Here is a 12,016-nt window from a genome sequence, read left to right on the forward strand (position 1 = left end):
TGCACGGCACTCAAAACACTGCAAGAGATGAGAAATTTTACAGTGTAACTACAACCTCTGTCCACCCCAATGCCTTCCAAGGTTGCAAGTAACTCTTCATCAAACACATTCAATTCATATGATACACAGGTGCTGAGGACACAATAAGGGAAAGCCAAGCAGCAGCCGAGAGAATAACCGTGCTAAGACCAATCAGTGAACAACAGAGGATACATTCTAAACAGAACTTTTATTTGGTGTGATGGATGGCAGCTTGATTTACATGTAGAAAAACTTAAGTTAATACAAGTGAGTAGAGAACAACAATCCTCTAATGTTCAAATACGATGATAGTGGAATTTTTCCAGACACATTCACATTGGTAAAATATCTTGGTGTAACGTTGCAAAGCAATACGAAACGGAAGGAACGAATAAGGTCTGTAGTAGGAAAGACGAATGACTAACATAGGTTTATTGGGAGAATTGTAAGAAAAAGTATCTCATCTATAAAGGAGACTGCATATAGAACACTAGTGTGATCCATGCTAGAGTACTGCACGAGTGTTCAGATATCTTCATCAGGTTTGATTAAAGGAAGACATCAAAGCAATTAAGAGACTTGCTGCTAGATACTTTATCAGTAGGTTTGATAAACACAAGAGTATTATGGAAATGCTCCGTGAACTGAAATGGGAATCTTTGCAGTGTAGAATTAGGAAACTAGCATTTGGTGCGGCTGCCTGCAGAATGATTCTACTGCCACCAACATATATTTTGCTTAATGACTGCAAAGACAAGATAAAGAGAGATTTGGGCTTGCATGGAAGCACTCAGACATTTTAAAGTGTAACAAGAAAATTAATGACTAGTAGTGATACATGGTATCCTCCACCATGCACAATGTGGTGGCTTGTGGAGGCTGCACACAGATGCAGAACAATATCTTGACCTCAATAGCCATCCACATTATTGGACATAGCTCCTTCTTTGTTGAGGTTTGTTTACAGAAGTACGATGCAATCCTGTCAGTTAAGCTGAATTCTCCAATTCCTGTGGCAAGCATAGTTACAATGTCATATCACATAAAGCAGTGGACACTGAGAGCCATTCATGGACTAGCAGTTAGAGGAGTGATGGAGCTGACCATACCAAGCCTAGGAACCACACAATTCCCTCAAATCAGAACTAAGTGTGCCCTGTTTCTATTAATACCTGACAGGAAGAAATCATAAAGTGGTATTTATAGAGTACTTCTGGTCTGAGTATATTCTTATGTCTTTGTGTCGTCTTGCATGAAATGTGCGCAAGTGCTTATCTAAGCATCAAAGTTCACATTAAAACTCAGGTATTCCTTGATTTATGTGCTATTTATTCTCTACTTATTCTAAAGTGAAACATATACTAGTTTTATTTGAAGCAGTAAATTACTTTTTATAAAGCATAATAGCCAAGTATGCAAGACATCAAAGCAATGTAAGTGGGATAAAGAACTTAGTAAGTTTTACAGCACCGATTACTCTTGAAGAGATTGAGTAATTGTAACAACCATTAATAATCAATAATGACAAATCTGTAATGCTTTTGTAAACACATGTGCCCATAAATGTCATACCTTTCCAGGCCACCACGGAAAGCCGTGTACCTTCCCCCAGACAACATCTCCTACAGCCATCTTGCGACCATCACTGGTAAGGCACGAAGGTACAGTATGTGTTGAGATGCGCATTGTGAGAGGCTGAGAAGAACTAGCACTGGTGACGGTACCAACTCCTGGTGGAGGAAAATCTGTCATATCATCGGACGTTTCTGAATTGGTACAGCTACCTGCTGGACTCTTCGCACCACTGCCATCTGTGTCCATTGCAGGATAGTCACAACGTGTGTATGCATTTGCGTTGAGCCTCTTTAAACTGATGGACAGCTTCTGCTTCAGACACCGTTCCTTGATAGCGCTGTACGAGTTGTCTTGTCTCCTGTATAGCACATTACCAATTTTGTTTATTAAGTCCACAATATATTTAATTATAAATCTGCATGCATAATTAAATGTTAAAATAACAATAAATTAATGTAGACTGCAGGAATGTTCTTGGTGTGAACTGAATTGTGTGGTACATTGGTGTAAGGTATCAGTATATAGCTGATGTTTTTTTTTTATTGACAAGCTGCCCTGCTTGTTCAATGTGGTGAAGTGAACTGTTGAGCACTGTGCCTCTGACAGCAAATTCAGGACCATACTGAGCATGATGTATATATGTTTTTGCCTTAGATATCAGTGGAAATACAATATCAGCCATTATAAAAGGTAGTCAATTTGTATTAACTGGTGATATCTGCTGTCAATATAGACAACTAAAGACAAAAAAGGTCTGTACGGACACAATATATGGGTGGAATACTCACGCCATAAGTTTCAGGAGGCCAGGATGTCAACTTTGCAAATATTGTGTCAGAAACTACTTTTCACCTTACTGCGTCTACTGCTGTGTATCAAATTAGTACTAAAGATGTGGCCATAAGTGAGCAGTCACACATCTGGTTTGCCCAAATAAAAATATGCTAAATAATGGACATTATAGATGAGGTTTAATTCAAGTTGGATGTGAACATTTTAGGTTAGGCTCTACTGTGACTGTTATTGACATTAAATGAAACAACAAATTTACTGTTACCAGTCCGGAAGTCACCCGTTGGGATTTTGTGATGTATCAAAGGCTTTTGATTGTGTAAATCATGGAATACTTCTAGATAAGCTCAAGTACTGTGGTATGAATGGGACAGTGCCCAAATGGTTTAAATCATACCTAACTGGAAGAGCGCAGAAAGTTGAAATAAACAGTTCACATAATATGCAAAAAACTGGTGATTTCTCAAACTGGGGAACAATCACGAATGGGGTGCCGCAAGGTTCGGTCTTGGGTCCTCTGCTGTTCTTAATATATATTAATGACTTGCCATTCTATATTCACGAAGATGCAAGGCTGGTACTTTTTGCCATTGATACAAGTATAGCTATTACACCTGACAGACAAGAATTAACTGGTGAAATTGTAAACGATGTTTTTCAGAAAATCATTAAGTGGTTCTCTGCAAATGGGCTCTCATTAAACTTTGACAAAACACAGTATATACAGTTCCACACAGTAAATGGAATGACACCATTAATAAATATAGACTTCGATCAGAAATCAGTAGCTAAGGTAGAATATTCAAAATTTCTAGGTGTATGCATTGATGAGGGGTTGAACTGGAAAAAACACACTGAGGATCTGCTGAAACGTTTTGAGTTCAGCTACTAATGCTATTAGGGTCACTGCAAATTTTGGCGATTTACATCTCAGTAAATTAGCTTACCACGTCTATTTTCATTCTCTGATTTCGTATGGCATCATATTCTGGGTAACTCATCATTGAGTAAAAGAGAGTTCATTGCACAAAAGTGTGTAATCAGAATAATTGCTGGAGCTCATCCAAGATCATCCTGCAGACACTTATTTAAAGAGCTAGAAATCTTCACTGTAGCCTCAAAATATATATATTCACTTATGAAATTTGTTATTAACAATCCGAACAAATTCAAAAGTAATAGCAGTGTACATGGCTACAACACTAGGAGAAAGGATGATCTTCACTACTCAAGGTTAAATGTAACTTTGGCTCAGTAGGGGGTAACTTATGCTGCCACAAAAGTCTTTGGTCACTTACCTAATAGCATCAAAAGTCTGACAGATAGCCATATAGCATTTAAAAGGAAATTAAAAGAATTTCTTAATGGCAAAACCTTCTACTCATTAGATGAATTTTTGGATATAGTAAGTGGGTAAAATCCCAATCTCCACACACACACACACACACACACACACACACACACACACACAAATTATATATATATATATATTTAAAAAAAATTATTGAGTGTCATGTAATATTTTGTCTAATGTAATATCTTGTATAGATACCTTTTATTAACCTGACACGTTCCACATCATTACGAAGTGTCGTATTCATGATCTATGGAACAAGTACTAATCTAATCTAATCTAGTCACTGTTGGACGTTAAATGAAACAGTGACTGGCAACAGTAAACTTGTTATATCATTTAATGTTAAGTTGGATGTTTGTACAAAATACTTTTTTGTAATTTAACTGATGTTACTCTGCACCCGATGTCTGCAAAACCCTTTGCTCAGCAACTGCGTCACCAACGGGAATTATCAGGTCAAATATTTCTGTGAATTACAATGGCATGGATATGATTTTCACCAGTAAACAGCATACAGGAAAACTGCATATATCTTTATTCCAGAAACATGGTTAAAAAGAAATGACAAGTGCTTCACGGTCAGTGATGCAGTCATTGTACTGAAGAAGCTCATTTCTCTTTTGTGACATGGATACTTTTTACAGTATCTTGAATGCAGATAGTTTTAAGGTTATTTATTTTCCCTAATCTTCACATCCTCATAGAAAAAGACAAATCATGTCCAAATAGGCTGCTTTAAGTTACAGCTACACTGAACTCTATGACGGCATTGTACAACTGCATTAGAACTGTCAAAAATAACCAGTGCAACATGTTACGCTGACTAACGACACTTACTGCTGCTATATATGGTACAGCAGAGGCCTTAGCATTGACATTTTGGTAATTTTGGTTTGAGAACTAAGCCATGTTTCTTAAACTGTGATTTTTATTAAAATACTGCAACACTATGTTTTGCAAACTGTAAGTATAGTTTTATCAGTAGAAGAGGCTGCCCCCCCCCCCCCCCCCCCCCACACACACACACACAAAATCCAAAATTTCTAAGAAATTCTTCATTTGTCTCATTTTTTCCAATCCATTCTCTTTTATGAGATAAAAAAAGTCCCTTTCATATACATGCAGTTATTTGAGCAATTGTGCCTAGCTATCCTGTCACTTGATGAGCACAACTTTTTCTGTCCATTTGATTAAAGATCAATTGCCTAAAAAATGCCAGAATTAATTTTGGTTCTCTTTAAACTATTTTTCTAATGCAGCAATATTTGAATACAGATGCTTTACTCAGCAACAGAAGTATACAAGAACCATTGCATTACACTTCTAACAGTATTTGAACTAATAATACCTGTTACAACAATGATTAACTTTTTATATCTACATCTACATCTACATTTATACTCCGCAAGCCACCCAACGGTGTGTGGCGGAGGGCACTTTACGTGCCACTGTCATTATCTCCCTTTCCTGTTCCAGTCGCGTATGGTTCGCGGGAAGAACGACTGTCTGAAAGCCTCTGTGCGCGCTCTAATCTCTCTAATTTTACATTCGTGATCTCCTCGGGAGGTATAAGTAGGGGGAAGCAATATATTCGATACCTCATCCAGAAACGCACCCTCTCGAAACCTGGAGAGCAAGCTACACCGCGATGCAGAGCGCCTCTCTTGCAGAGTCTGCCACTTGAGTTTGTTAAACATCTCCGTAACGCTATCACGCTTACCAAATAACCCTGTGACGAAACGCGCCGCTCTTCTTTGGATATTCTCTATCTCCTCCGTCAACCCGATCTGGTACGGATCCCACACTGATGAGCAATACTCAAGTATAGGTCGAACGAGTGTTTTGTAAACCACCTCCTTTGTTGATGGACTACATTTTCTAAGGACTCTCCCAATGAATCTCAACCTGGTACCCGCCTTACCAACAATTAATTTTATATGATCATTCCACTTCAAATCGTTCCGCACGCATACTCCCAGATATTTTACAGAAGTAACTGCTACCAGTGTTTGTTCCGCTATCATATAATCATACAATAAAGGATCCTTCTTTCTATGTATTCGCAATACATTACATTTGTCTATATTAAGGGTCAGTTGCCACTCCCTGCACCAAGTGCCTATCCGCTGCAGATCTTCCTGCATTTCGCTACAATTTTCTAATGCTGCAACTTCTCTGTATACTACAGCATCATCCGCGAAAAGCCGCATGGAACTTCCGACACTATCTACTAGGTCATTTATATATATTGTGAAAAGCAATGGTCCCATAACACTCCCCTGTGGCACGCCAGAGGTTACTTTAATGTCTGTAGAAGTCTCTCCGTTGATAACAACATGCTGTGTTCTGTTTGCTAAAAACTCTTCAATCCAGCCACACAGCTGGTCTGATATTCCGTAGGCTCTTACTTTGTTTATCAGGCGACAGTGCGGAACTGTATCGAACGCCTTCCGGAAGTCAAGAAAAATAGCATCTACCTGGGAGCCCGTATCTAATATTTTCTGGGTCTCATGAACAAATAAAGCGAGTTGGGTTTCACATGATCGCTGTTTCCGGAATCCATGTTGATTCCTACATAGTAGATTCTGAGTTTCCAAAAACGACATGATACTCGAGCAAAAGACATGTTCTAAAATTCTACAACAGATCGACGTCAGAGATACAGGTCTATAGTTTTGCGCATCTGCTCGACGACCCTTTTTGAAGACTGGGACTACCTGTGCTCTTTTCCAATCATTTGGAACCTTCTGTTCCTCTAGAGACTTGCGGTACACGGCTGTTAGAAGGGGGGCAAGTTCTTTCGCGTACTCTGTGTAGAATCGAATTGGTATCCCGTCAGGTCCAGTGGACTTTCCTCTGTTGAGTGATTCCAGTTGCTTTTCTATTCCTTGGACACTTATTTCGATGTCAGCCATTTTTTCGTTGGTGCGAGGATTTATTTTTTTATATAATCAACAAAAGTTATAATTGACTCGTGCTCCCCTTCCTTCACAGTTTTAGTATTTGTCATAGCTATGTTCCTCTTTCTTTATCTCTTGAAGGTTAATACCCCAGTTCTCTTAAGAAGAGTACACTTCTTTATATTGCTTCTTCATTAGTTTCTTCATTGTGCAACCTGCAGCATATATTATGTCTAAGCAGGGCATTATGTATAGAATTGGAAAACGGTTTGAGTAAACAACTAGCTGTCGACCTTGAATTTCTACAACTTTCAGACAGTAATAAAGTATTATACTATAAGTACAACAGCAAATTATTGAACAGCTTTAAAACACTGCTTTTAGATTAGATTAGATTTACTTTCATTCCAATTGATCCATAGTGAGGAGGTCCTCCAGGATGTGGAACATGTCAGAAAAACAACAATACATGACAAATATTTACAACTAAAACAAATAAGCTAATGTACCATTCTACAGGTCCCAAGTGGAATGATCGTCATTTTTTAATGAACACTAAGAGTCATTTTACAAATACTAATGCACTGAATTTAAAATAAAAAAGTTTTTTATTTATTTATAAGGTAATAAACATGTAATACAACTACTGTAATACTTATTTAGAATGAACACATTACTGCACTGAAATGGTGCAGAAGTTAGATTATACTTACACACACACACACACACACACACACACACACACACAAATTTTCAGTGAACACATTACTGCACTGAAATTGTGCAGAAGTTATGTTGTACTTATATACAAATCAGTTGGTTTTACTAAGAAATTCATCAATGGAGTAGAAGGAGTTGGCCACCAATAAATCCTTTAGGCTTCTCTTAAACTGAATTTCATTGGTTTTTAAGCTTTTTATGGCTGCTGGCAAGTTATTGAAAATGTGTGTTCCTGAATAATGCACACCTTTTTGTACAAGACTAAGTGACTTTAAATCCTTGTGAAGATCATTCTTATTTCTAGTATTGATTCCATGAATTGAGCTGTTGGTTTGAAAAATTGATATATTTTTAATGACAAATTTCATTAAGGAATAAATATATTGGGAAGCTGTAGTTAGTATCCCTAGTTCCCTAAACAGGCTTCTGCAGGATGTTCTTGAGTTCACACCACATATAATTCTTACTGCACGTTGTTGTGCCCGGAAAACTTTAGCTTGGCTTGATGAATTACCCCAAAAAATAATCCCATATGACATTATGGAATGAAAGTAAGCATAGTATGCCAGCTTTTTCATTTTTATATCCCCTATGTCTGACAAAATTCGCATTGCAAACAGAGATTTGTTAAGATGCTTCAGCAGTTCTGTGGTGTGCTCCTCCCAGTTGAATTTATTATCAAGCTGTAATCCCAAGAATTTAACACTGTCCACTTCTTCTATCTTCTTGTCATACATTGCTGACAATAATATTACAACCAACAACTACAGAGAGCATTAATGGTTTACTCAGTTCATGTGTGTCCATCTACAACATTGGGACAAGTACTGATGAAGGCAATAAAGCCGAAATAAGCTTATATACCAAAATAATATATCAAGCAGCATACTGTTTTCCAATTCTCTAAATAGTTTCTTCATTAATTCAATCAACTTAATATCAAATTATGAATGTTTCCCAGACAACGTGGACTAATTTAAACAAATTTATTAAATGAATCGTAGAGCTAAATCTTTGTACTATTTTTCTACTACACAGTCATCATTCAGATTTAAGTGATCATTTCTCTTAGTACACTGAGAAAATCCTCTGCCTTAAATTTTGACATATTAGATAACAGCTTACTAGTGATAGCATCTTGCCAAGTAGCACTGAAATTAAAGTGTTGGGCACCAAGACATTTTTCCATGTCCATAAAGAGGTGCAAATCACTAGGACCCATGTCTGGGTGGTAGAAGGAATGCCCCGAAACTGTTTTTGCCAAACAGGGTGTGGCCAAGCACTGTCGTGCAAAGACACAATATCAGTGGTCAAGAACCTGTGCCATTTGCTTTGAATGGCTCTTCTTTGTTCTCTGAATGCATCAGAATTTATTGGCCTTCCACCTTTCAAAACACCTACAAACGAAATTTCTTTAGCATGCAAAAAAACAGTAGCGGTAACCTTCCTAGCTGAGAGTTTGGTGTACTATTTCCTTGTTTGTGGGGTGAAGTGGTTTCATCCCACACCAGTGACTGCTTTCTTTTTTGCTTCTATGTTAGAATAGGAAACATGAATCTTGAGCTTCTTCAGTTTCTGCTAGCACACTTTATGGCAAAATAGTTCACGGGTGAATGGCCACATGCCTGTGTCCAACGGACGGGAATCTGCCATTACTATGATTAAGAAAATGGATGAGATTCCCACAAAAAACTGACTTCAGGGGCAGGCACATGGCCACACAGTGTTGCCACCAGCACAGATACCTGGACATGAACCTAGTAAAAAGCAATGTGTTGGCAGGAGGAGATGCTTGTTGCTGATGGCAGATAGAAAGGCAGATCAGAGAAACTACTTTATGAAATATTGTGCACGTTGGATACTGACATCCAGCCATTCGCTTGTGAAGTATTTTGTCTTAGCTCAAGTCTTGTCAAATGTTACAGTTCTGTTTAGTAGGACTTCTGCTTCCAAAACATAACAAAAACACTCACTCCAGACAAGCAGCCATTCATTAAGTTTTTGTGATTCTCGAACAGACATTTTGGAGGCCACTGAATACAGACCTTGTAGTACCCTAATTGTTTAATCATGCTCTCATGCAAAACACAATGAGAAATCTGTGGAAGTTATAAGCACGAGTCACTGGAGCGACCATTGCTTCCCCAACTATTAAACGTTTCATGAAAACGGAGAATATTTTTTGGGATAGGCCTTTTATATTCATAAATGTGCTTCAGTAAGACATGTCTTCTGAGATATGGTGCAAGTAAAATCAAATATGAAACAAGAGACTTCCTTTGAGATTGAGGAAATGTTAAAATGTAACAGACAGTAAGACAAGACAGTCAACAGTGCCAATTTAAACACAAATCATCATTTGTCACAAACCAACAAAGAAGAAAAAAATAGGCAAGGATACAACTTTTCAGAATAAAATTCAGTTTTCAGTTCCACAGATATTTTTATTTCGCTTTACTGGTTTCGACAAATTAATCTGTCATCTGTAGATGCCTACAAAATTGGGGATATTAAAAATAATTAAATCTTGGCCATAGATTTATGTAAAGTATATGAAGTGTATTACAGGAACTTACTTAATACTGGCTTAGCAGATGTCAATACCTTCCTCACAGAATTAGAATGCCCTGATACGTTCAAAAACGTGCATATTGTATGTGATTATTGTAAAAGCAGCTTGATAATTTACAGTCAATGGATCATATCCGTGTACATGTCAAGCTGTTGTGCCAGCGGCAAGCAACATTTCTGGACTTATCATGGCATTATGAGTCTACGAACAAGACACAGCTTCTGCAAAGCAAACACTAAGTAAGTTTCTGTAATAGACTTCTTCATGGTCAAAGTCTAATGATTTATAACATTCCTGTTTTTGTGGGCTTCTGAAGATGACAAATTAATTTACCGAAACCAGTAAAGCAAAATAAAAGTCCCTGAGCAACTGACAACCGAATTTTTTCTGAAATATATACTACACTTGCTGAAAAATAACAGCTCTAAATAAAATAAGGATACAACTCTTACTGAAATAAATATGATGGAAAGGACTGTATCTGACTTCCCACACATTAAACAGTGTTGTGTTGAAAGTATTTCACATTCAAAAGTGAGAGGTTAGTTTTGGCATTTTGTGAATTTTCGAGATCTCTCAATTCTGATAGCAGCTACTATGAAAGAAGGAATATCTGATATCAAATCTTCATAATTCACTTCACTCTCATATGCTACTTTATCATCGAGGTAGGTGTCATGGTTATAAAACACATTTGGAATGGCTGGTGTTCAAATCTGTATTGAGTCGTGCAGATTTAGATTTCCCAAAATTATTACAATGAACGCTAGGATGGTCTATTTCCTCCTGCAACCATAGTCACTCACTTTGTGCTCTGTACCTAATGAGCTTGTCATTGACAGAACACTTAGGTTCCTCCCTTCCTTTACTTTACTTTATTACCAAAAGCTACTTTTTTTCAAAATTTATGGGAACAATTGTTTGGTAATTCTCACTCAGATGTGCAAGCTTTTACAAGCCAATGGCCTTGCCCACTGAATAAATCGGTTCTTGTCACATCACTTATGTTGATCAACACCGGACATGGCCAGTATTCAGGACTGGTAACTGCCAGGCAACCCAATGTGCTGTGCTGGGTGGTCACAAAAATACTGATAACAAGTCTTTGTGTCAACGTCCTGGATTAAATTCCATACCTCTCCACACTGTCTCATGAAGTAAGGACATATGGCACTACTGCTGGTGTGCTGGTGATCCATCTGCTACATGGGACGTTATGTCTGAGGGCCCCTTGGTGCTATTTGAGAGCAATAGGCTAGGGGCTGGCACCAGGTTTCTTCCTTCTCTCATCATCATCATCATCATCATCATCATCATCATCATCCAACACAAACAAGACACCACACTACACAGACACATTACAGTAACCTACACTTACCAGATAACTTGAACACACAACCCTTAATCTTGGTAAAGGAAAGGTGCCATTGTGCACACAGGACAAAAAACCTTTCCGATTACTCTGTTGAACGTACCCTTCTGAGTTTATACTTGTTTTATAAATAAAACTGCCTTTTCCTGCTGCCACACAATTTATTTATCCCAGACGCGTTTTGCCTTTTTCTTGTTCTAAGGCATCATCAGTGGGATCCTTAACTATACGGTTTTTGTTATTTTTAGATTATTAAACAGTTCATGTCATGATTTTTTACGTGAAAAAGTAATTACTTACAATTTGCTGATCTGCGTTTCCTCTAATCTGGTCTGGAGGTTGCACTACCACTTTATTACTGACATACAAGCACAACTTTGCGTTCTGACCTTCTTCACACTGTTCACCACGTTTCTCTTTCTTTTCTGTGGTGTACTATTGTTCTTTTGCCACTCGATATAACTATTTCGTCGGACACTGTTTTTAACTATGTAAATATTGCAACTCAATTATGTGTTTCCTCCTCTTTGGCGTGTTTACCGTGATGTTTATATCGTGTGTGTGTGTGTGTGTGTGTGTGTGTGTGTGTGTATGAGAGTTAAACAGTAAAGAAAGACAGCTTTTGGAGAAAGGATTAAAATACAATGTAGGTGAGGATTACTTAGAAAATCTAATTATAGAAGCAGAAAGTGTTTTGACAAGGGAAG

General features: G+C 37.7%; 1 protein-coding gene across 1 annotated transcript in view; it reads right to left on the minus strand.

The window, feature by feature from the left end:
* LOC126187321 (PWWP domain-containing protein 2B-like) overlaps nucleotides 1-12,016 on the minus strand; it is a 224,949-nt gene that overhangs the window by 33,539 nt on the left and 179,394 nt on the right. The window contains exon 4 of the mRNA XM_049928333.1: nucleotides 1,594-1,954. Within this exon, the coding sequence (XP_049784290.1) occupies nucleotides 1,594-1,954 (361 nt within the window). The remainder of the gene's footprint in view (nucleotides 1-1,593; nucleotides 1,955-12,016) is intronic.

The sequence above is a fragment of the Schistocerca cancellata genome, chromosome 5 (assembly GCF_023864275.1).
Source record: "Schistocerca cancellata isolate TAMUIC-IGC-003103 chromosome 5, iqSchCanc2.1, whole genome shotgun sequence".
NCBI lineage: Eukaryota > Metazoa > Arthropoda > Insecta > Orthoptera > Acrididae > Schistocerca > Schistocerca cancellata.